This window comes from Pan paniscus, chromosome 10 (assembly GCF_029289425.2).
Source record: "Pan paniscus chromosome 10, NHGRI_mPanPan1-v2.0_pri, whole genome shotgun sequence".
In the NCBI taxonomy this organism is placed as follows: Eukaryota; Metazoa; Chordata; class Mammalia; order Primates; family Hominidae; genus Pan; species Pan paniscus.
Window position 1 is genome coordinate 138,454,314 of NC_073259.2, and position 25,917 is coordinate 138,480,230.

The 25,917-nt window shown below is 42.5% G+C and overlaps 1 protein-coding gene across 11 annotated transcripts in view; it reads right to left on the reverse strand.

The window, feature by feature from the left end:
• Window positions 1-2,483: 2,483 nt before the first annotated feature.
• RIMBP2 (RIMS binding protein 2) overlaps window positions 2,484-25,917 on the reverse strand; it is a 325,580-nt gene continuing 302,146 nt past the window's right edge. For 9 of the 11 annotated variants that reach the window (XM_055096371.2, XM_055096374.1, XM_055096373.2 and 6 more), the window contains 6 exons: window positions 20,458-20,639; window positions 18,960-19,128; window positions 14,098-14,201; window positions 12,544-12,615; window positions 6,033-6,167; window positions 2,484-3,907 (listed from right to left, as the gene is read on the reverse strand). In XM_055096371.2, coding sequence (XP_054952346.1) covers window positions 3,719-3,907; window positions 6,033-6,167; window positions 12,544-12,615; window positions 14,098-14,201; window positions 18,960-19,128; window positions 20,458-20,639 — 851 coding nt within the window. In that variant the 3' untranslated portion in view covers window positions 2,484-3,718. Of the gene's footprint in view, window positions 5,520-6,032; window positions 6,168-12,543; window positions 12,616-14,097; window positions 14,202-18,959; window positions 19,129-20,457; window positions 20,640-25,917 lie in introns of all 11 variants that reach the window. The other 2 variants (XM_024931140.3, XM_034934849.3) reach the window with 1 other exon arrangement.

Sequence of the window (25,917 nt, forward strand, 5' to 3'; positions counted from 1 at the left end):
TCCTGTGATGAATAGCTATGATTTCACTTGACCGGTATTGGATTTTTTTGTGAATTTACCACTTTTCACTATTATAATAATGTGATACATTTCTTAGTTCTTAAATCCTTGCCTAGATATCTCTTTTCAGTTGGATTCCTAGAAATGAGATTCAGTTAAAGGACATAAACACACACGTTCAAGGCTTTAGAAAGTCACTTGGCCAAGTGCGTAAGACACACGATAGAGACTGCAGCCCCCACGGCAGGAGCTCCCATCCTCCCCAATATCAGCGGTTTCACGTTTGGCTTTTGGGTAACTTTGGAGCAGAAAAATTTTGCATTATTAGTTTTTATTTCTTCAGCTAGTGAAGTTGGGCATTTTGTGTTTGCTGTATGTATTTTACGGATTCCTTATTGACGTCTTTGGGGTAAGGTTCTAAAGGTAGAGAAGGCCCCTCCCATGCATGTGGGTGGAAAGCCTGTACCTGGGCCTTCTCAGCACTCTCTCTGCATAGCTCCTCCTGCTCCGTGGAGTATTTCCACATAGGGTCGGATTTCTTTCGTATTCTTAATTTCACTTTGACACTTGATTCATCCTCTTTTTTAGAGACTTTGGTTATTTGGTAGTCCCAGGCATCAGTTCTCTGTGATGAGAGGGGCTGCAGGAAGGGGTTGCGCCAGCTGGCAGCACCAGGGCCTGAAGTCCGGCTGCAACAGTGAGCTTGCACGCGGAGGTGCACGGAGCCAGCCAGGGGATAGCTAGGTATTTTTTCTTTACCCATATGAAAGAGCACTTCACATAAAATGGTTTTCTTTTCAAAATTAAAAATGTTTCGAAGTATATCTTTTTTCTTTTAATATGAATGAGGCTTTCAATGTAGTTTTCTTTCTTTTCCCAAAAGCTTCCAATATACCTGCAAACAAGCTTTATTTAGCAGAACTTTTCCCAAGAACCCAGTTCGTCACTGCCAGACTGCCTCTACCTCGGGGCCACAGAAAAAAGTACCATAGAAATTTCTGGAAAGTTGAGGATTTTTGCATTTTTTTTTTTTTGAGTGCAGCTTTAAATAATTTTCAAGAATAAGAAAATACAGTAAAGCTCACTTGGTGGAACACAGGAGTTTTGTGTTCTAGTTTAAGCAAATAGTTTATTTGAAAAGTGTTAGCGAGAGGATAGAAAAATGTTTATGTGAATGAGAACTGCAAAACGAAATTTGGCAAAAGTTTCTCATTTTGAATATACATAGGAAAGTCATAACAGAAAATGAAATTAAGAATTTAGGTATAGTTGTTTGTTGTTCAATGAAAATTGTGCCTTTACAGGTCAGGATGAGAATGGGAGGGTCATTCTGAATCGAAAGAATCACTTGTTTTATTTGGCAGGGGAGGGGGAGCAGCAGAGGCAAATGGATGGTAACGTGGGGAGGCGCTCGTGGGTCAGGGCTGCAGCCACTTCCTTAGAAGCAGCAGGAGGAAGGGTTGGAGCCATTTAACTGCAAGAGGAAATGGTTTCTGTTCTTTGAGTACTCTGTACAGTTTGGGCTTCCACTTTTAGACTAACCTGTGAAGACAGAAAATTACACTCACACTGGTCATGGAGAGCTTCCTAACTAACTTGTCTGGTACAATTTTTGGTCATAAAACAAAAGCAAAACATGGTTTTTCTCTTATCATCACCAGAAAAGGGAGATTGCTGAAGTGACTCTCAGCTCAGTCTGGGAGGGAGTTGGGGCTGGAATAGTAATTAAATGTGACTTAAGCACTTTCTTGTCCTCAGGGTGGGTGCTTTGGTTTTAGGAAAATTGTACTTACTTATAAAATAGGGGGGAAGAAAAGCTAAGACCAGCTCATTATTACTTCAGGTTTGCCTACATTTTCATACTTTGGGGAACTGGTAAATATTTTCAAAAGACTTAGAGAAACATTAGTTCTGGATACTTTTTGTTAGCAACTCTTCAACTTTTCCTATAAATACTGTAGGTAAAAAGATATTATGGTAGCAATTATGAGATAAATTATAGGTTCATGAAATTATGTGCTTGAACTATATTTTCATCTTGCCGTAAGTGTGTTGGTTTTACCTCTTTCTTTGAAAAGATATCATCTGGTTACTTGGAGAATTCTAAAATAAGGCTTTTAGGAAAATTCTGTGTATTTGGGAAGTTATATTTTGTTGTATTATGTTGCTGTAGCCGTTCATTAATTTCACTTGAATTCTAAAGCTGCCAGAGGGAATTAACAATTTGTGTTTGAATTCATCCTGGTAGTGCTTATACTGACTCCGTGCGAATGACCTTTTGTCACTGACTGGACTGTTACCGGTAGTATGAGAGTGTCACAACATTGTCAATGGCTCCCAAAACATAGACCAAAATTATTTTTGGAAAAAAAAAAAATACTCCCAGAAACGGTAAGGTTATGGTGCTTTTTGTAAACATTAAGAGAAAGGAATTCAGTTATCCCGCTATGATAAAATATTTAAAACAAAGAGAATAAACAGTGTTGTATAAAATAACAAATTTTATTTCTAGAAAATATTTTACACTAACTGTGCACATGCACACACCCACACAGAGCTTAACCACACATGGATTTCCTTTAATAACTCTACCACATACTATTATATTACAATTTATAATAGAGTTTTTGAAGACACAATGGGGAAAGCTTTGTCATTCATTTATAAACCGTCCATAAATTACAAAAGAAAGGCAGTCTGAAAAGTATGTATAAAGAGTAAAAACAATTTACAAGTGGACAAGAATTACAAAAGAGTAACCATCAAATACATCTGCCAGCAACTTTGTAAGTAAGTAAGTCTTTTGTTCAAATGCCAATGATGAAGATGGGTATGGACTCATTTGGAGCAGATTTAAATTGAGTCTGGTTTTGGTGTGGCTTATGCATTATGTGGATTACTTGTGTGCCATTCATTGCTGTGTATTTGGGTATGGCATTTTGACAACGAAAGTAACAGAAAACCATATGCCACAGAATAGAACATTAAAAGCAATGAAGATAATCGGCTTTCTGGAAGGTTGGAGTACTGGTGCTTTACCAAACAAAGTTACTTTCTCTCCTTTTCTCTTTTTTGAATGATTGAGTAAACATTTTCTGTGTGTAGCCTGGCTGGCTTTGAAAGACTGAAACTAGTATCTTAAAATGCACAGCCTGTACAACTTGATCTCGAACCACTGTGTCAGTGAGGATGAAGACCACTGAATGCACGACACATACAAAGTATACACTGTGTTTTTATTAGACAGTACAAATCATTGTGCATTTATAAGGCAGAACATCAAGGCGAATTAAACTAGGAATTTCAAGACCAGAGTCAAAGTGAAAGTTATGCATTATGAGGCAAGCATTTTGAGAAGGGAGAAAGGTTGAAAATCATTCCTTTAAGGGCGGATGACAAATGCACAAAGACTGGAATTACAGGTAGGGAGGGAGCTACAGGTGATAGCTATGCGCCCCCGTTTGTTAATAAGACGTCCCCTCCCACCTCCCAAATCAGAGCTTGGACAATGAGAGCAGACTGCCAGCGGTGACAGAGAGCAACCGCTCCTCTTTGTTCTCGTGGTTGGTTTAAAGTGGATGGTAGTGCAAAAGTGCATTTCTCTACTGGTGTCAGGGGAGAAGATTGGGTTTTTTTAGGAAGTACTTGAGTCATGAAAGCCCTAGTTTGGAATTAAAGAAAATTACATAGATTTGGCAGTTGTCCGGAAGCACATGAATCATTTCACTGCACCCAGCTTTTTCAGCAGTTTCTTGCCTTTGGAAAGCAGCCCCTTTTTCTTTTTCGAGGACATTTCCCTGCCTCTCCCAGGACTACCAGAACCCATAGATGACGTAGGTGACCCCGAATGGAGATGGACTGTGGGGGATGGAGCTCTCCTTGCTGTACCTGAACCCTCAGGAGGAACCTAGTAGGTACAGTGTTACAGTTTATTGAGCGTGTGAGCGCCAACAACAGAATTCACTTGGTAACATCGTACTGTCCCCGTTTCCCACCAGGAAAGGTCAGGGGGGTTCATTTGTTCTTTCAGTTGTTGAAGTATGCCATGAGAAGCAAAGGTCCTCTCCCACAGCACGCCAGAGAGAGGCCCCAGACATAAATGTGTGGGTTCCGTTTCTCTGTCTCGAGGGAGTGCGGGGTGGCCGTTGCTTTGGCAAAGCTAAGGCAGGTAATAATTCACTTCATAAATGAAGACTAAGGGCAGGGGAGACATGATCTGAAATTAGGTTGATAGTAAAGTTGGCCGAGTACCCATCAGTAGTCTTGAAAAGCGAAAGTTCATAAAGGGAATTTTGTTGTATTTGAAACTATTTGGTTATATAAAATCCTGATATTGTTAAAGTGCATTCCTGGGGTGGTTAGTATACTATAGAAATATTGGAGATGGCACACTGGTTGAAAGAAAAAAAAAAACTAAAATGAACCTTAATTATAATCAAAGAAAGCTTAAAGGCCCTTAGTGGATGCTTGCATTATTTCCAAATAATTGAACATGAATCTTCCTCAGTAGATAGCACATGGTAGTATTTCAATATACGTTAAGCGCTTAATAGTGCTTCAGAGGGGTAGACTTTTACTCTAATACGCTGCAGGACGACTTCACCTCGCTTCCCTTTACAGCTAAGCATGTGCCTGAGTTGGCAGTGCAGCAGCATTCCTCTGGCCCTACCTCTCCAGAGCAACTCTTGCCATGTGAGTGTTCAGTATTCAGCAGGCAAATGCTGTAAGCCAAGGGGCTTCAAGCTTGCTTGGATTTAAAATCAAGGTCTAATTCTAATGGAAAACACCTAGTAAAGCATCCCAAAGTACACCTGAAGATACCATCTATTCCATCTAACGTGATCATTTGAGCTGCGTGCTTCATCAACTTAGTATTGCATTGGTATACCAACAACAAACGCGTGTTGCAGCAACTTCTGTCACAGGATGATTGTGCTTTGAGGAGGAGCATAGCTCTCTCGTAAGGTAGAGGCAGGGTTACTTAAGGAAAACACGTTCTGGCCACTCGAGCCAGTGTTTGGAGTGTTCAGAGCCAACACTCGATCACCTGTGTTCACTACTCATCTGCTTGACCTTGGGTTAAGTTTCTAAAGTAAAGCTTCCTATAGTAAACATGTTTGTTAGGTTGTGCTTTTTCCAAGAGTGGCTAACAATGCAATATGCAGCTCTCTCTATGTAAACACACAGTTAGCTTGTTAAGAAATATGTTCCCAATGTTGGCCTTTCAAATATTCTTAATGCAAATAGTAGGAAATGATTATTAAAGATGATTTGCTTCACTATAAATTCAGTTGCTTTACAACTGAGACCAAGTAATATTCTAATTATTTAGGTCCAATAGTTTTTTGAGACATATTTCTTTGTATCTTTTTTTTTTTTTAACCCCACAATGAAGCCTTAAGTCTACCACAATGGCCCAGTTAAGGTAGCTTAAGTTGGTATCTTTATCGGTATCTTCAGTTGCTCACTTACGTGAAGGCTACATTGCCTGATTAAGGTGTGAAATGAACACTCTTCTTCTGTTTCCAAGCAGATGAGCAAAGAAATAAAAATATATATATAAAAATATAATATAGAAAAACTTGCAGTGATGAAATAAAATAAAAATGAGATACTAAACATGAATGTAGTCTAATAGTTAAATATGCTTGAGAAGCCCTTGGATCCTTGTGAAGAGACTAAAGTCCTAACAGAGGGCAAATAACCTCCATTGCCCACCAAATCTGAAGAGGAGCCATCCCCTTTTCACTCTTGATCAAACTGAAATGTGCTTCTATAATGTAGGATGGGACATTTCTTTGTGAGTAAAGGCAGATTGACTGATTAGAATTGAAAGGGTCTTTTTTTGTAAAATGAGTAAGATTTAGAATTAAGAATTTTTAGGCACAACTCCCATGGCTTAAGGGCAGAGAAAAAAAATTCAGGGTATATGCTTTTCGGCCCAAGATATAAAAATATCAGTGCAAAGATTGAATTAGACCACATATGGCAGAACGGGACAGAGATTAAAAAGGCTAAATAGGCTTGCTTACCCTTTTTGCCTTTGAGCGCATTGGCATATCTTGAGAGTAGTGGGATGGAGCATCAGAAAGATAGACTTCTACGTCGTCAGGCACTTCTTCCAAGAAGTTTGAGGGCACAAGGCCTTTCTGCCCATTCAGCTCCCCCTAAAACACCAGGGGTGAGGCAGAAGAACTATTTATTTTTCTAGAAACCCACATCTTGCTTTAGCTAAAGGAATACAGCTCAGAGTACAGGTACATGGTGAGTTTATTCTGGTTCAAAAGTGGCAGGACTTGAAAGGACTCTAAATCAGGGTTTCCAAATTTTCCTCAGCAACATGCAGAGTCCTAAGCCCCTTTCCTGGGGTCTTGATTTCTCCTGTTCAGTGAGGAGCTGAGGAATCTGCCTTTTGGTCAAAGAGCCCCTGGGATTCTTAGGATCACGCTTCTGAAGGAAACACTCCTTGGCAGATCTCATTTAGTGGTTCTCGGGCCTGGCTGATCTGAGGCACTAGGGTGCTGCTAAAAACACCATCGCTCAGCACACCAGCCCAGAGCAATGACGGACACCTTCAGACGGTGGGGACCTGGTGGTCCTAACATGCCGGCAAGCTTGAGCGCTACTGGTCTACTCAGCCTTAAGACTGTCCTCCCTCTTACTCATGGATAGGTTATTATCGTAAACATTCAAACAATATGGAGAAAATGAAAGTGTCTGTTGAAAACCTCCTCAGACATTACTGCTTCAGGTTGGTATATATCCTTCCAGATCTTTCTACTCATTTACATATCTATGCCTTGTCTAAAGTCGAGATCCATGAGTCCATCTGCCTGCTGGTCATCTGCACCAAGTGGCTCACAGGCCTACCACGTCACTTCTTCCCCAAACTCATCTGCCCATAAAGTGCCTAAACCAAGTTCAAAATTGGCTGGCTCTGGGCAACACGGAATCCTGTTTCTCTGTTTATATGGTCTAGGAAATGACATAAAGAGCCTACTACATCAAAACACCTGTGCAGTGAAGGACACAGCAGAGTGATGAGTACCTGTGGAATGGGAGAAAATGTCTGCAAGTCATCTATCTGCTAAGGGGTCAATATCCAGAACATACAAAGAACATCAAAAAACCCAATTAAAGACATTTCTCCAAAAATGAGATTCAGGTGGCCAGCAGGCACATGAAAAGATGCCAGTCACCACGAATCTCCAGGGAAATGCAATTCAAAACCATGTAGTACCACCTCACACTACTATCAAAAACAAAATGGAAAAAACAGGTACTGGTGAAGATATGAAGAAACGAATACTCCTGCACTTTTGGTGGGAAGGTGAGATGGTGCAGCTGCTATTGAAAACAAGATGGCAGTTTTGCAAGATGGAAAGAGTTCTGTAGACAGATGGTGGTGATTGTTTGCACAATGTAAACATACTTAACACTACTGAACTATATACTTAAAAATGATTTTATATCTTTTTTTTTTTTTAATTGAGACAGAGTCTCGCTCTATCACCCAGGCTGAAGTGCAGTAGCATGATCTCGGCTCACTGCCACCTCCACCTCCCGGGTTCAAGCAATTCTCCCACCTCAGCCTCCCAAGTAGCTGGAATTACAGGCACATGCCACCATGCCCGGCTAATTTTTGTATTTTTAGTAGAGACAGGGTTTCGCCGTGTTGGCCAAGCTGGTCTCGAACTCCTGACCTCAGGTGATCCACCCGCCTCAGCCTTCCAAAGTGCTGGGATTACAGGCTGAGGCACTATACCTGGCCAAAATATTTTAGATAAATTTTAGATAAATTTTATGTAGATTTTATCACAAAAATTAATTGGAAGAGGCAGCCCCACATACTTCCTGCATCTTCCTGTTTAGCAACGCTGCCAGGTGCACACTCACTGCCCTGCCCCGCCCCACTCTTCTGCTTGGACCTTGAAGGTCCTACTCTTATCTACCTGTGACTGCCCTGGGCCTTCTCTCACCGGCTCCATTATTGGCTTATTCTCTGTTGACATTACAGACTATTTCTAGGCCACCTATCCTTTTTACTGTGCATGTGCCCCTGGCGATTTCTTCCTGTCGAGGGTTTTTAATAACATCTAAATACGAAGACACTCAAAAGTTATAACCAGTCAAGTCCCCCCTCATTAGGTCCAACAGCCAGATTTCTCCGCCAGCCTTAGAAAAGATTCTTCCTCTGGCTGAGCACCAGATGGAGTAGTTGGCTTATATTTGGGGAGTGTGTTCTGTGAACACACACAATGTTATGCACACATCTCCGCGGGTGTCATGCTCACACCACAAGAGGCGTGTGTACCCCAGCCTGCAGAGGCTCCTGTAGAGCCAGGCCTCCAGGCCAGCCCCTGCTCTGGCTGAGTAGAATGTGGGTGGAACTGCCTGCACTGGTTATTGCTCTTGTTCTTTTGGGCTGAACACACATAGCCCTAGTAAAATCCACGTCAGAACGCACATGTACCACGTCACTCCCTTCCCCATGTCTGATGCCTCTACCACTGTGTGCTACTGCGTCCAAAGTGACGACGGGAGCTGCTCACGGTGTGAATACTGCTTTGGCCTAAGTTCCGTTCTGTTTGGAGAGGCTCAGATGTCCTGTTCATACCCCCCAAGCTCAAGAGTTTCTAAGCCAGGTTTTCCATTCAACGTTGTTCTTATCCTTGCGTTCTCAAGGGCACCCATCACCTAGGTCAGAATCGAAGGCTCCCGCCAGACGACATTCTCTGTCCCTCTGACTGACAGTCTGAACGCTGGATAAGATCATCTTGAGTCTGCCTTCCCCTGGTACTGACATATTTCGGGCCATGTTTCCTGCCTGGATGGTTCCATATAGCATGTTTCCCAGCCTCCTGGACCCACTCCCATCCCCCTTCAAAACTGTACCATCAAAACCCTTTACAGAATAACTAACTTTCTCTAAAAAAATTTCACCTTGACCTTTCCCTCCTCAGTCCCTCCATAATTTGATCTCTGCTTCTCTCCTACGCCTCATTTCCCACCATTTCTCTATTTGCGGCCAAACAGTAACTACCTGGAGGCCTAATGTCCAGACAGAATGGGAATAGGCTGAAAGGCAGAAAACACCAAAATCGATTCCCTCCCAGTTTTCTCTGTGCCCCAGTCAGTGAGACATCCACTCGTGTTTGCATACTCCTCTGGATTATCTCCCGTACCTTAGTACGCCACGTGATGGCTTGCTTTTGACATAGGAAGGTACAGGATTTAAGGTTTCAGATACCGAGATGCTGGGCTATAGCAAGAACAGCACGCGCTTTAAAACATGATGGGGTGTTAGAAGTCTTCAGTGACTTAATGGGGGCTGATGTAAATTATGAAATAGCAAAAGGAGGAAAAGGCCAGAGAGGACAGCAGGAGTCCCTCGGGGGTCCCTGCTTACGCTTGTTTTACTGATATGGGATATAGCAGAACAGAGAAAGAGGAGGGTGATATTACAATATTAGGACCGGTGGAGTATTTGAATTCGCTCTCTCGAGATGTTTAAGGTTACAGATATCAAAACAAAGTACCAAGAAATTTAAGATTTTTGGTATCAAATTAGGTGTCCCCTGTCATTGTTTATCAAATAAGAAATACTTAAATGAACTGGGCAGTCCGCTCAGTGAACATGACCAGCAAAATCATACTAAAACCATTTGGAGAAGTGGTAAATAAAAAGAAGCATACGTTTCATATTAATTTAGATCTGATTCCCACTATAATATAAAAACTTAGGGAAGACTATTCAAGAAACTAAGAAGATAAAACATAACTGGGGAATAGAAACATGCAGACAAGTTAGAAAAATCTTCTTAAATTCCAGGAAAGCACCATGCCCATTGTTTCAACATGTGAAAATCTAAATGAAAAGTACATTCCTCTGAAGATGTGTAGATTGTTAAAAACTGATAAGATAACCATTTAAGCAAATAAAAACTTTTGTGCAACTGCAGTCTAAAAAGATACTGAACCTAAAGGATATCTCTCTGGGCAGATTCTAATAACCTTCAAATAATAGTAATTGCTGCGTCACTTAATCTCCTCTAAAGCATAGAAAAAGGTTGAAATTTTCTTAGTTTATTTGGTAATTCTAGCATAATCCCGGTATCAAAAGCTACAACAAAGGTATTCCAAAGAATACAGATTATTATTATTTCTGGAATATAATTTCTGAATAAAATATTAGCAAATCAACTTCCAGTGCCTTAAAAATATTATATATGATGGCCAGTAATTTACTGATGAAAAATAAGCAAACTAAAACTTTCTTAGCATTATAAAGGATACTTTCTCCGTATTATAAAGACCATCTATCTTTATTGATAGTCTAACCTACATATAACAGTGTAAAAATATCAGTGGTATTCCTACTACAATACATAACAAGTCAAAGATTTCCTTATCTCTGTTATTCAGAATCGTTCTAAGTGATTAGTAAGACAATTAAAAATGATGACAAATTATAAATATTGGTGAAGAGGAGGCAAAATAATGACAATCTGGGGGAACCCAAGGGAATCGGTTGATAAGAGAAATAAATGCATTCAGAAAAATGATTTGTGGGGGACATGTACACACACACACACTTTTCCAACATGTTTTCTAAATAACCAGTGGAATATATACTAGGGGGAAAAAATCATTCACAATCATAATAAGATCTATATAATTCCTTTTTGTTTGTTTTTGAGACAGAGTTTTGCTCTGTCACCCAGGCTGGAGTGCAATGGCATGATCTCAGCTCACTGCAACCTCCACCTCCTGGGTTCAAGTGATTCTCCTGCCTCAGCCTCCAAAGTAGCTGGGATTACAGGCGCCCACCACCACGCCCGGCTAATTCTTTTGTATTTTTAGTAGAAACGGGGTTTCACCATGTTGGCCAGGCTGATATCGAATGCCTGACCTCAGGTGATCAGCACGCCTCAGCCTCCGCATGAGTCACCGTGCCCGGCCGTTGGATCTATATAGTTCCTAAGAGTAAACTTAAGATATATAAAGGATGCGTAAGAATAAATCTATGGATCTTTTCTGACAGATGAAAGGAAAAACTTTTTAAGAGGAGGCGCATGCTATGTCAGAACTGAAAGACAATATTATGTCTATTTCTTCCAAAAGCTAAATGTACATCTAAACAAAAAATTATAGGTTTGTTGTGGAGGTGGGACTCTTTACAAAATGTTCCCTCCCAAATATAAAAATGCGTTATAAAAATACAATAATTAAGACAGCATGGAGTAGTGTTAAAGTCCATAAATACTCTAAGTATTAAATTCCTATTTACACTTTAATTTTAAAACGTATTCATTTTTTATTATTAAAAAATGATTTTTTTAAAGTAGGGAAAGTGCAGATTATTTAGTAAATGTGTTGAGACATTTGTTCTCATAGTTAGGAAAAAATGGTAGATACTTGAGATTTACATGTGGAAAGTGAAACTATAAAACTGAAACAAAATGAGGTGATTATTTCTATCACCTTGAAGGACCTTTTAGGCATGACCCCCAAGGCAGAAACATTTGACCGCATGCAAACGTGAAATTCATCCTTAATAAACAACAAAAATGGAGAAGCAAACACACACACACAAAGTTAAAAAGCAGAGGTTGAGCTGGAAAGAACTATTTGAAACACATGTGACAAAGTATGGATATCCTCACCAAAGCCAAATCAGAAACCAGGCAGAGGAGAGAGCCTGGGAATCCTACACATGCCTGCGGCTGTAGCATGTTTGACTCAAAGAGAAACCTACCGTCCAGGATGTCATCAGTTATTGCCGATTCTGATAAAGGCGGTGGGGGAGCAGGTGGAAACACATGTGCAAGGTGGGGACCCCCACTGGGCTCTGCGCAGGGTCCTAAGTGGCCCTGTGGGCTTCTGGTCAGGGAGGGGCAGCTACTTGCAAAGATGCCCCAGCTGCGGAAACTCTGAGATAACCCCACCCCATTCCCTCCCTTCTTTGCCCCAGGGAGTATTCAAGACATGCTCCAGGGGAACAGAAAAGGAGGGAGGGTGGCTCTGAGGTCCCTGCCAGGAATCACCAGCAGCAAGGGGTGGGGGGGGGTTCCATGCTGCTAACAGCAGTTGGCTCTAGAAAAAAGGTCAGGGAGAAGTCCTAACATCTGTGGGGTTTTAGGTTTTTTTTGTTTTTTTGCTTATTTCTATTTCTTCCTTTTCCTAAAATTTATTTTTGACCTATACAGTTAAGTAATCTAGAAACTTAAATTGTTTTGTAAATGTTTGGGTGGCAGCAATTTAAAAAATAAGAATATGAATGTATTTGTTTTGTTTACAGTGCATATACATTGAAAACACTAGTATTAGCAAGGAAGAAACAATGAAGTTCACAGTCCCAACTTTCTAGATTATCTATAACTCAGCAAAGTTCTATAACTCAGCCAATTAAGCAAAGCTATCAGCAGCCATATGACGTTCATGCCCAATTTTAAGAGAAGGAACAGACTAGCAAAACAAAACACACAAAATATATGAAAATACAAAAATCAAATGGTACTTCCTGATATTTCAAAAACTTACATAATAAAATCCATCTTCATCAATTTCGCCAAAAACTGTAATAATATCTCCTGTGCAAAATGTAAGTTCAGCCTGTGGAGATGAAACATAAAATTAATCGTATTTTTCTACACAACAGTAGTAGTTTTTTAAAAATAAGTTCTCTATGCTTTCCCTTACTATTTGAGAATTTCTGGTATTAATCTACTCTTTCAGTCAAATAAAGGTAGAAGCTAATGAATGGCTCTGTCCACAGTCTTCTAGAAAGTAAGAACAAACCAAGATAATGTCCACCTAAAAGGAAAATGCTGCAGTGCTTTGATTTTGGCCAAAATTCAAGATTATTACCATGTTCTACTGATAATACATTTTTAAAGCTAGTGAAATAGTTAATTGTAAAAACCTGGAATATTAGGGAAATGTTCTCTGCAGTATAAGGACCATTACGTAAATATCCTTTCACTGAGTATTTTAAAACCTACTCAATTATTAATGAAACATCTATTTATTTATTGAGACAGAATCTCACTGTGTTGCCCAGGCTGGAGTGCAGCAGTGCAACCTTGGCTCACTGCAACATCTGCCTCTCGGGTTCAAGCAATTGTTCTGTCTCAGCCTCCTGAGCAGCTGGGACTACAGGTGTGTGCCACCAAGCCTGGTTAATTTTTATATTTTTTATAGAGATGTGGTTTTGCCATGTTGCCCAGGCTGGTCTTGAACTCTTGATCTCAAGCAGTCTGCCCACCTCCCAAAGTGCTGGGATTACAGGCGTAAGCCACCGCACCCAGCCTAAACATTTCTTTATTCAGTGTCTACGATGGGCCGGGCTGCAGCCCCAAAGCAGGCGGTGTCAAACACGCCCCACTGCCCTCAGGGGTCCAACTGACCCAGTACATTTCAGTTCCCAGTCACCCAGCAGAACATGGAAGCAGAAATCTAGACAATATTCACAACCAAACACATTTTCTTTCTAAATGTCAAAATGAGGGAATATAGTTGGTGAGCCAGTGGCTTGTCAGAGCAAAGTACTGTGTAACATGGGTTCACATACATCTTGTCATCTCAGCTAGTAGCTGCAGAGACTGGAGACCCCACCTCTCATTTCTGAAGGCAGTGGTTTCAGCCTTCAAGACACCAGGCATCCCAAGCTGTGCCGGGCGACACAACCTCACCTATCACTGCTTTCCTCTCTACTGTTCTATGTGTGGGGCCTGACTGCTTTGCTTTTGTTTGCTGACCACATGTGATGGGCTTTTATTTCTCTCCTAAAGATGGCCCTCAGGTGGCATCACCATTAGATGTGGATGACAGATTGTTCTTTCTGTCATGGCACAGGAAAATCTGGGCCATAGGGACAGGGCTTGTCAGGGGCTGGCCATGTCCCTGGGAATCCCATGATTTCTCTCCTGCGTGGCCATGTCTGTATCAGCCATCCCTCGGGTCGGCAGCCCTTCCTACGGATGGTTCGGAGAGAAGGAATGAGGAGGTGAACACACGTGGCCTCAGTGTGGTGTACCACGAGGGAAGGGAAGGGTGTGGTTGTGTCCGTCGTGAAGCGCAGTGTTTGGCTGGTACCTCGACATCGACGTTAGGCGAGCTTTCTCTGGGGTCGTAGTCATACAGGGCCACCATTCTCCGCGTCGATACCGAATGATGCCTGCCACTTCTCCTGCTTCTCTCTGTTCAAATCACAAGGGGGGAAGAAATCCATCATGAGGTTATTTCAAACTTAGCGGTGTTCCCCTCCTTCCGGGTCACACATGGCCAATACAGCCGAGACCTGGCACTGCTAACAGGGCCACGTGCTCCTGGGCACTCACATCAGCAAACGTCTCTACTTTGGGTCAGTGGTCTGGGACTCCATATTCTTATATTTTTGCTGTAGTATGGTTTCTCCCCCTTAGACTAACATGAACCTTTTCCTTCCTCCAGTCTGTCCATTAAACCAGTGAGACTCACATGAAGCACGGGGCTCTCAAACAGCAAATTTAGACGGCTTTGGCCAGCACGGGGAGGCCGTGGCTCGGGAGGCCCTGCAGAGTGCACGGTTGTGACACTGCTCTGGGAAGTCCCCATAGACACAGTTTTAAAAGTGCCTGTTTGTGTAACTATGGTGGCGCTACAAAATCAAGCCATGCTCCCCTAAGCGGAGGCAAAACTAAGGCACTGTCCTCAGGAGAAGCACGAATATAAACAGGGATGCCTTCCCCACCCAGCCCAGTGGCTTCCCTCATGCTGCTTCCCTGGCATCCTTCCATTGTGGTTTAGCAGCGGCCGTAGAGAAGATCCCAGCTCTGCACAGTCGACTTAGAGGTGTATTCCCACGGCCTGGCTCTGTCTCTGCCACAGATCGGGGCCTGGGCATCATCCCAGCACACTCAGAAGCATAAGAAGGGGCTGCAGAGGAATTGCCCTAGGCTCTGCCCAGTGTGAGCGCTCCACACAGATAACAGGTGAACACTCTCAGGACGTAAGGAGGCCTCAGTGCAGAGCCGCAGAACCTGGCCCAATCACGAAACCCCTGTCAGACTGAAGGGGTGGGGCTGTGAAGGACTTTCCTCCTGGCGAAAGTTGGCATTTATGTGTTTCTTCTAAACACAGCCACTTTTTGCTTACATTTGATATGGGGAATTCCAAACATACAGATGAAAACTATCAAAGGCAAATATCTTAACGGCAACTAAAGTCAGCGATGTGGCTTTTCAGTGGTTTTCAGCAGGTACAGGGGCCAGCTGTGTAGCCCTGCAACATTCCAGCGATTACTGTCCCCTTGGGTTCTGGTTAGGAGCCACTGCTGTAGTTTACAGGACGCACACACGCCTCTGTGCACATGTGTCCTCTGCAGGACCTGCACATGTGTGTCTCCTCCAGAGGTTAGTGTTTCTCAGCATTGTTCATGTTACAGGGAATGTTACAAGTATGACTTTTGAAAGGTGGCATAACAACATACATGTACTTCTCACTGAGGTCAAACTTACATACACGAAGGCTCACTCTTCCCAGCGTGCAGTACTTTACGTTGTGATAAGCACACACGGTCCAGAAACCCCACAACAATCAACATATAGACCGGCCATAGTCCTCTGTAGTCACTTCAGCCCAGGTAACCACAGATCTGTTTCCTGTCCCAGACCTTGGCCCTTTCCAGAATGTCACTAAAAGGGACTCATACAGAATGTAGCTTTTTTTTTTTTTTTTGAGATGGACTCTCGCTCTGTCGCCCAGGCTGGAGTGCAGGGGCGCGATCCCGGCTCACTGCAAGCTCCGCCTCCCGGGTTCATGCGATTCTCCTGCTTCGGCCTCCTGAGTAGCTGGGACTACAGGCACCCACCACCACGCCCGGCTAATTTTTTTGTATTTTTTTGTATAGACAGGGTTTCACCATGTTAGCCAGGATGGTTTCAATCTCCTGACCTCATGATCCGCCCACCTCGGCCTCCCAAAGTGCTGGGATTACAGGCGTGAGCCACTGCGCCCGGCCCAGAATGTAGCTTTTGAGACAGGCTTCTTTCATTTGGATGACGCCTCTGAGATTCACCCCTGTCACTGGCTGTATTAGCAGTGGCTCTGTTCCATTGCTGAGTAGGCCCCATTGTGTGGGGCGCCTTCGTTCTGTTTCTCAGTCACCAGCTAAAAGCACCTGAGTTGTTTCCAGATTTTGATGACCGTTGGTCAAACCACTATTAACAAACATTCATGTACAGGTTTTTTGTGTGTGAACATAAGTTTCCCTTTCTTTTGAGTAAATGTATAAGAGGGAAGTTGTTGGATTGTATTGTAAGTGCACATATAACTTTACAAGAAACCAGCGAACTGTTTTGCAGAGCGGTGATGCCATTTTCCACTTTCACCAGCATGCACAGGCCCACCTGGCACACTTTGTGCCCACACCTGCGACGGCCAGCCGTTTTAATCTTAGCCATTCTCAGTGTGTGTGCATTGGTTTCTCAGGGTGGTTTTAATTTGTGTTTCACTGATGATGTTAAAGATCTTTTCATGTGCTTATTTGCCACCCACATATTGTCTTTGGCGAAAGGTCACTTAAATATTTTGTACATATTTTTATTGGGTTGTTTTCTTATTGATGAGTTTTGAAAGGTCTTTGTGTATTCTGAATGCAAGTCCTTTTTTCAGTGGGTTTTACTTGCAAGGATTTTCTGCCAGCCTGTGGCTTTTTATTCTGCACTTTTTTAAGTGCAGAGTATTTAATTTTGGTGAAGCCTAACATTGACTTTTTCCTTTTATGTATCATGTTTTAATGTCCTGTCAAAGAAATCGTTGCCTGATTATTATAAAGTTTTCTCCTGTGTTTTCTTCTGGAAATATTAGAGTCTTAATTTTTATACTTGAAACTATGATCCATTTTTATTTAAGTTTTTAATATGGTGAGAGTGTGGTTAAGGTTCATTTTGGCATATGGATGTGCAGTAATGCCAGCACCAATGATTGAAAAGAGCATCCTTTCTCCGTTGAATTGCCTTTTTACCTTTGTCCAAAATCAGTGGACTCCATATGTGTTGGTCTGTTTCTGGACTTCATTCTGCCCCATTAATCTATGTTTCTATCCTTTCTCTAATACCACGTTGTCTCGATTAGCATACCTCTATAGTAGTAAGCTTGCAATTAGCTTATGTGAATCTTCCAAGCTTCTTGTTCTTGTTAAAAATAGTTTTGGCTACTCTAGTTCCTTTGCCTCTCCATATACGTTTTAGAATTCGCTTGTTGATTCTACATAAATCCCGGCACAGATTTCGAATGGTCTTGCCCTGCATCTGTAGGCTCACTTGGGGCAGCTGACATACCAATATTAAGCCCATGAATATGGTCTCTCTGTCCATTTATTTAGGTATCTGATTTCTTTCCTCAGTGTTTTCTGATTTTCGGCATACAAATACTGCACGTGTTTTGTTAGACTTAATGCTAAGTAGTTCATGTTTTGTTGTGTCATTGTAAACGGCACTACTTTTAAAAATTTTAATTTCTAAATTTTCATTGCTCACATATGGAAATACAACTGATTTTTGTATATTGACCTTGTATCCATTGATGTTGCTACACTCCATTTGTTAGTTCTAGGAACTTTTTTATCCTTTGAGATTCCTTGAGATTTTCTAAGTAGATTTCCATGTCATCTGTGAACAGAAAAAGTTGTATTCCTTCCTTTCCAGTCTGTACACCAGGTGTGACTTCCCCTCACCATGTCGCCCTGGTTATGACCTCCAGTATGATGTGGAAAAGGAGTGGTGAGGGCCGACGTCCTTGTCTGTGCCTGGTATTAGGAGGATTACATTCAGCCTTTCACCATTAAGGATGATAGTTTCTGGCAATGCGGCGGGGGGCACATAGATATATCAGGCTAGGTTCCCTTGGCCATCGACATTTAGAAAAATAGCATAAAAAATTTTTAATCTAACTGATAAATCAAGTTACCGTTCCTTAACAGAAATTCTTGTATACTTTCTGGGTCTGTGGTGTACAGGGCCTGTGTTCTCTTTGAAAGAGTCTTAGTCAACTTCGGGAAAGGAGATCTTAACAAAAGTGGGTAGAGGGGATAAAGGGCTCAAAGATCTTCGATCTCATGGATTTAATGTGGGCGATATATTCACACTAAACCTCGACTATTAGATGTGGATTCTATCTTGAAACAATGCGTTTATTAATGCCAAAAAAGGTTGAAATGTTTTGATTTTGTGATTATCCTTAAAATTATGTATAGTCTTTGAAGCACTGAATTTTGTCTTTGAAGTCTGATTTAGAAGCTAATCAAGTTTTGAACTATTAAACCTTAAATATGAATGATATAAAACTGATATCTCTCTACAGCTTTTTAGAAAAAACAGAGGCTTTTTTTGAGACTACAGAGGCTTTTTTTAATGAGGACATTGTTATTGCACATGGAAAAAAATTTAAAACTCATAAATGTAATGTTGCTTAAAAAATCACTGAAAATAGTTTTGCTGCATTCTCACTGGTGCTTGCAGACTGGCTTAAGATAAATGAAGGAGTTTCACGTCTACCCAAACTAAAGAGAAAAGAGCTTGTGCCTCTTGGATAAGCAAAGGTCACCTAAAGAATGAAAGGCTTAGCACTCCCTCGACCACCCACTGAAATTTATTGTAGACAGGCTGATGTTCAAACCATATTACCAGAAAGCAGCTAATCATGTGTTTTCTAGATGCGATAAATTTTTTGCAAGCAAGACGGTACTTCATCGCCCATTAGATCATCTGTGTCCCTAAAGCACACAGGAGACTACTGGCAGTCCTGGTTTGTAGGGTGGCTTTTGCCCAAGAAAAATCACTGGTCAACATTTACATGACTTTGGCATATTTAAATGATGCAATTTGGGGTCTCCTCATCACCGCCTGCCTCTCTGAGCGGCAGGTGTTTTGTGCGATCAAATGCACGGGGAAGGTCGAATAGGGGTTTGCGCTTACCTATTTTCTCCACAGGTGTATTCAGAGGGAGAAAGCCCTGTCTAAGAAGCTGATCCATCATCTCCTCATCATCTGCTTGTATCTCAGAGACCATGTTACAAGGAATAAGGCCGAGCCGGGCACAGGTTTCCCCGCGGTAGAATCCGTCAGCGTCTTTATCACCATAAACCTAGAGCCGAGGGGGAAAATAAATCCAGTGCTGTAATTGATTGGTTCAGAAATACAATAGTCCCACTGACGGTAAGTGAGTGTAGTCGAAAATATATTTTAAATATAGTTTAAAAATACCATAAATCACCTGCATAGGTCACCCACGCGTGTGCTGTGGATGTGTACATGTAACCCTCGCTCTGTGACTCTGACTCAAGAGCCAGTTTTTCATCTAGCGTTTGGACAACCTGCCATTCTTCTCATCAGGCAGGGTGTTTGCTTGGATGAATGCATGTTATTTAAATTCACGCACATTAAAAGGGTGTGTGATGAGACCCCACTCTACCAAGAAGGACCAGGTAGGCTGCACAAAGTGGTGTTTCTGTCTGCCTGAAATGGGTTCCTACGTAACAAGATAGTGCCACATAGCAGGCATTCCGACCGTTCTCAAATGCCAACTGTCAGGACCCTTGCTGAAACTGCAAACAGGGTTCAAGGCCCTCTTTCTTTCCCCTCTCCTACTGAATGGCACAGTTTCTCTCGTTTTCCCTACTTGAGACTCACAAGGCTCCTCTCCTCTCAGAGGGCTGGATCTCACGGCCTGTAATCCCAGCACTTTGGGAGGCCAAGGCGGGCAGATCACTTAAGGTCAGGAGTTTGGGACCAGCCTGGCTATCATGGTGAATCCCTGTCTCTACTAAAAATACAAAAAAATTTAGCTGGGTGTGATGGCGCGCATCTGTGTTCCCAGCTACTCGGGAGGCTGAGGCAGGAGAACCACTTGAACCTGGGGAGCAGAGGTTGCAGTGAGCTGAGATGGTGCCACTGTACTCCAGCCTGGGTGACAGAGCAAGACTCTGTCTCAAAAAAAAAAAAAAAAGGAACTGGCTACCAAAGGGATAGGAAACAACCTCCATCAGGTGTGTTAAAGAACTAAGGCATGGAACTCCAGCCTCTAGCTGCTGATGCTCCCTTCTTCCCTTTATTCCTCCCTTTCCCTCTCCCTCCTTCCTCTCTTCCCTGCCTGTCTGCTGACTGACAAGTGTTGTTTTAAAATTTGGAGCCTGTGGTATTTTTCTCAACAACGTAGGCCCTAATAGAATCCAGAGTTCACAGGACATATTTGGGTGTGTTTGTGTGCACACAAACCGGGCAGATGCTGGAGAAGGCACTTTGCAGAGGGCAGGGCCCTTGCCGTCACGGCACCATGCCCCCTCCTCCCGTGCCTCGCCCACGGCCTGCAGGAGAAGGCCATCTCTAAGTCGATACCCTGTTGCCAGTCTCTGCCCCCATGACCCAGACCCGCCTCAGGGGCTGACGAAGCCGCCCCCAGGCAGCCATCCCGCACCTTGATGATCTGGCCTTCCTTAAAGGGAAGCTCCTCCTCTGCAGCATCTGGGTTTGGGGACATGGTGAGCGGGTCGTAGTCAAAGAGAGCCACAAAGATCCGGGCCGGGAGCTCTTCGGCACCAGGGTCAGTTTCTGACTCTTCATAGAAGTCTGGAGAAAGGCGGTCTCGCCCGTAATCGTCTGCGAGCAAGTGGGGGTGAAGAACAGAGCGGCAGTGAGCCTAACTGAGGAGCGTGCACGGGAAATGCAGTTTTGGAAAGCAGTGAGGATGGCAGCGGTTCCTTGACTTTTGTCTTTTTTGTGTCTTAACATGTAGGTGGAAATAGATCGGGAGGTCTAGGTCAGATGAATTGGAGAAGCACATAACCACAGCCACACTCTGTACCTGGCCACACTGCATGTGAAAGCATTGAGACAGGGCTGGGCCTCGGGGGCCTCCTCAGAGAGCACAGGCTGGGGCAGGAGCTGCGGCCGTGCCAGGGGCAGGATGGCCCATGCTGAGGAGCCTTCCCAGGACCCACACACTCTGCAAAATGGAAAGCTAAGCACAGCCCACGTTTAAAATATGTTTGTATGTTAGTCAAAGTCCATAGAGGTGACCAACTGTTCACTTAGGTAAATATGTAACTGGCAACAAATGCATCCTTATTACAGTGAATTAATAACTTCCTGGTGAATTGGGTTTCAACTCCATATACCACCCAGCTTCCAAAAGTGGTTCTTTTGGACTAGAGGAAACGGATACATTCCTAGACACACACAACCTCCCAGGATTGAATCAGGAAGAAATTGAAACCCTGAATAGACCAATATTGATGAAATGAATTCACTGCTGAATTCTACCAACATACAAAGAAGAGCTGGTACCAATTCTACTGAAACTATTCCAAAAAATTGAGGAGAAAGGACTCCACCCTAACTCATTCTATGAAGCCAACATCACCCTGATACCCAAATCTGACAGACACAACAAAAAGAGAAAACTACAGGCTAATATCCCTGATGAACACACATGCAAAAATCCCCAATAAAATACTAGCAAACTGGATCCAGCAGCACATCAAAAAGACAATTCACCATGATCAAGTAGGCTTTATCCCTCAGATGCAAGATTGGTTCAACATATGCAAATCAATAAATATGATTCACCACAGAAACAGAACTAAAAAACCATATGATTATCTCAATAGTGCAGAAAAAGCTTGCAATAAAATCCAACATCCCTTCATGATTAAAAAAACGCTCAACAATCTAGGCATTGAAAGATGTACCTCAAAAATAGTAAGAGGCATCTGTGACAAACCCACAGCCAATATCATATTGAACAGGCAAAGGCTGGAAGCCTTCACCTTAAGAACTGGAGCAAGGCAAGGATGCTTGCTCTCACCATTCCTGTTCAACACTGGAGTGCTATAGCCAGAGGAGTCAGGCAAGAGAAAGAAATAAAAGGCATCCATATAGGAAATAAGAAGTCAAATTCTCTCTCTTCACTGATGACAAGGCATCCATATAGGAAATAAGAAGTCAAATTCTCTCTCTTCACTGATGACAAGGCATCCATATAGGAAATAAGAAGTCAAATTCTCTCTCTTCACTGATGACAAGGCATCCATATAGGAAATAAGAAGTCAAATTCTCTCTCTTCACTGATGATATGATTCTAAACCTAGAAAACCCTGAAGACTCTGCTAAAAGGCTCCTAAAATAGACAATTTCAATAAAATTTCAGGATACAAAATCAATGTATAAAAATCAGTAGCATTTCTATACACCAATAAATTGTTCAAGCTGAGAGCCAAATCATGAATGCAATCCCATTGACAATAGCCACACACACACACAATATACAGAATACATCTAACCAAGACACACAGAATGTACCTAACCAAGGAGGTGAAAGATCTCTACAAGGAGAACGACAGAACACTGCTGAGAGAAGTCATAGATCACATGAATGCTAAAATATTCCATGCTCATGGGTTAGAATAAATATCATTAAAGTAGCCATATTGCCCAATGCAACCTACAGATTCAATGCTACTTCTATCAAACTTCCATTGTCATTTTATATAGAATTAGGAAAAACTACTCTAAAATTCATATGGAACCAAAAAAGAGCCCAAATAGCCGAAGTAGTCTTAAGCAAAAGGAACAAATCCGGAGGCATCACATTACCTGACTTCAAACTATACTATAAGGCTACAGTCACTATAATAGCATGGCACTGGTACAAAAACAGACACACAGACTAATGGAACAGAATAGAGAACCAGAAATAAAACCACATGCCTACAACCATCTGATATTTGACAAAGTTGAGAAAAATAAGCAGTGGGGAAAGGACTCCCCATTCAATAAATGCTGCTGGGATAACTGGCTAGTCACATGCAGAAGATTGAAACTGGACTCCTACCTTTTACCATATACAAACATTAACTCAAAATGGATCAAAGATTTGAACGTAAGACCTCAAATTACACAAATACTGCAAGAAAACCTAGGAAATACCATTCTGGACATCAGCCTTGGCAAAGAATTATGACTAAGACCACAAAAACAATTGCCACACAAACAAAAATTAACATGCATGACCTAATTAAAGAACTTCTGCACAGCAAAAGAAACTATCAACAGAGTAAACAACACCCTACAGAATGGGAGAAAATATTTGCAAATTGTGCATCTGACAAAGGTCTAGTGTCCGGAATCTGCAAGGAACTTAAATCAACAAGAAAAAAATGACTCCATTAAAAAGAGCAAAGGACATGAATAGACTTCTCAAAAGATCACATACAAGCAGATAATAAAATATAAATAAAAAATATATTTTAAAAATTGTATAAAAATAAATAAAAATGCTCCACATCACTAATCATCAGAGAAATCCAAGACAAAATCACAATGAGATACCATCTCACACCCGTCAGAATGATGATTAAAAAGTCAAAAAATAGACATTGGGATGACTGCAAAGAAAAGAAACACTTAAAAATGTATATACCGTTGGAGGGAACGGAAATTAGTTCAGCCACTGTGGAAAGCAGTTTGGAGATTTCTTGGAGAACTTAGAACTACCATTTGACACAGCAGTGCCATTACTGGGTATATACCCAAAGGAAAAGAAGTCGTTTCACCAAAAAGACACAGGCACTCAATATGGTGATCGCAGCACTGTTCACAATAGCAGGGACATGGAATCAACCTAGATGCTCATCAACAGTGGATTGAATAAAGATGTGGTGCGTATACCACATGGAATGCTATGCAGCCAGAGAAATGAACAAAATCATGTCCTTTGCAGCCACTGGAGGCCATCATCCCAAGCAAATTAACACAAGAACAGAACGCCAGATACCTCATACTCTCACTTATAAGTGGGAGCTAAACATTGGGTCCACATAGACACGAAGATGGGAACAACAGAAACTGGGGAACACTAGATGGTGAAGGAGGGAGGGGGCAAGGGCCGAGAAACTCCTGACAGGGCGCTATGCTCACTACCTGGATGATGGCATCATTTGTAACCCAAACATCAGCATTCTGCACTATACCCATGTAACAGACCTGCACATGTACCCCGGTGAATCCAAAATAAAAGTTGAAAGTTGATTTTAAAGAAATCAAAACAATTATTTTGGAAATCCTAATACATATGCATATATATACATGTGGATCACTAAACATCATTAGATAGATGTGTACATATGTGTATATATGTATGGAGAGAGAATGCGGGGGAGAGGGAACTGACAGATAATATTGGTCTGATCATGGGAGGTGGTCTCACAACACTATCAAGGAAGCAAGTGAGAAACACGCCAGCTGGCAGCAGAGAGAGCAGGATTGGGAGAAGCAGCCCAGTGTGAGCTTCTGTCCCAGCATGAGGAACACAGGTGGTGGGACGAGACGACACAGGTATGCAGAAGAGACAGGACAGGTGGTGGAGAAAGAACCAAACCGTTTGGCCTCTTTCACCAGAAAAAATAAAACACGTAGTCTAAAAATAAAAAGCACTTTGGCTGCAGGAAAGGTTGAATTTTAAAATGCAATGAATTGTTTACATTATTGAGATTCAGAGTCTTTTTTGAATGCCTAATCTAAAATGTCAGTAATTTCTGCCAAAGAACAAAACTTTTCCACAGCAGCCTTCATTAATTTCTCCAGGCTGTTTTGATTTTGTTGATAGTCCGTGAAAAAAACTGACTTTTTTCTAGTTTCAAGTGGTATCTGAGTTCAATAGAATGTGAAGCGCTCTGTGGCCTCTACAACAGGCACAGCTGTGCAGCCCCTGCTCACACCCAGGGATGATGGTGGAGAACAGCTGTGGCTGCATGAGAAGGACGCCTGCTTTCCATTCTGCTGGAGATCTGCTGGAGGAACTTAATGACCATGTCAGTGTGATCTACTGAATGCAGTTCCAGGTACGGAAAAATGCCAGTGGAGGAGAACCTCTGGCTACAGCATTTTCCAAGCAAGTTCTCAGCACTTCCCAGCTGAGTTTATGTGGCAAGTTTGTGGCATCAAAACGTGCAGAGGGGTCTGGGGCTAAGGTCAGATTCTAGAGAGAGTTGGGGGTGGTCAACATACCCCTTGAAAATCTTTCAGGTCCCTCCTATAGCCTACGTAAGAGTGCATTTTCTCAGTAGGTGGCTTATACTCAAGGACCATGATCTGTGAAAACATCTTTGTGTCTTCAAGTCCAAACTCACATGGACCATGCAACTGGCCACACCACAGGAGGCATTTAGGCAGACACCCCAACACAGAGCTGCCTGAGGCCAGTCCCCCAACGAAGGCTCCTTCCAGAGAACTGCCCACAATGTCACGTTGTTTTGGGGGGAAGACAGGTGTGGGGTAGAGGTGGGTGGAGCACTTGGAGTTGAACGTATGTGAATAAAATCAGCGTATGTGGTGACTCCACCGTATGTTCTTCCAGAGAGGATGCACTGGATGGTTATGAGCACCAAACCTCGACAGGGAAAGAGTAGCAGCCTCCCTGGAATGTGTCCATGGAAACTTGGCTTCACTGCAGACTGGACTGGGCAGTTGGGGGTCCCTTGTCCTTGGTGATGGCAGGCGAGACTAAAAGAAGCACTTACCTACAGCTGTCCGTCTGACCCTGGGGGGAGTGGGCACTGCCTCCCATCCTGCTGAGGAAGTGTGCTGGCCCAAGGGGTCTTTGTTAGGAGGAAGGGTGTGCATATCGTGTGGGAGATCAGGGCTCATGCCTGGCCGCCTGGGTGGGCTCCCAAATCCACCGGTGCCATAAGAATAAGCACCGTCTTCTACAGGAGAGAGGTTTCCCTCACTACCTGGCCCAGAGCAACTGCCCTCACTGCTACTGTCCGTTGTAATTTCTATGGAGATAAAGGGAATCATCTATTAAACAGAGTTGACAGCTTTTGATTTTTTTGTTGCAGGGAAACCTGAAGAAAAGAGCTCCCCTTTTTAAGGGGCA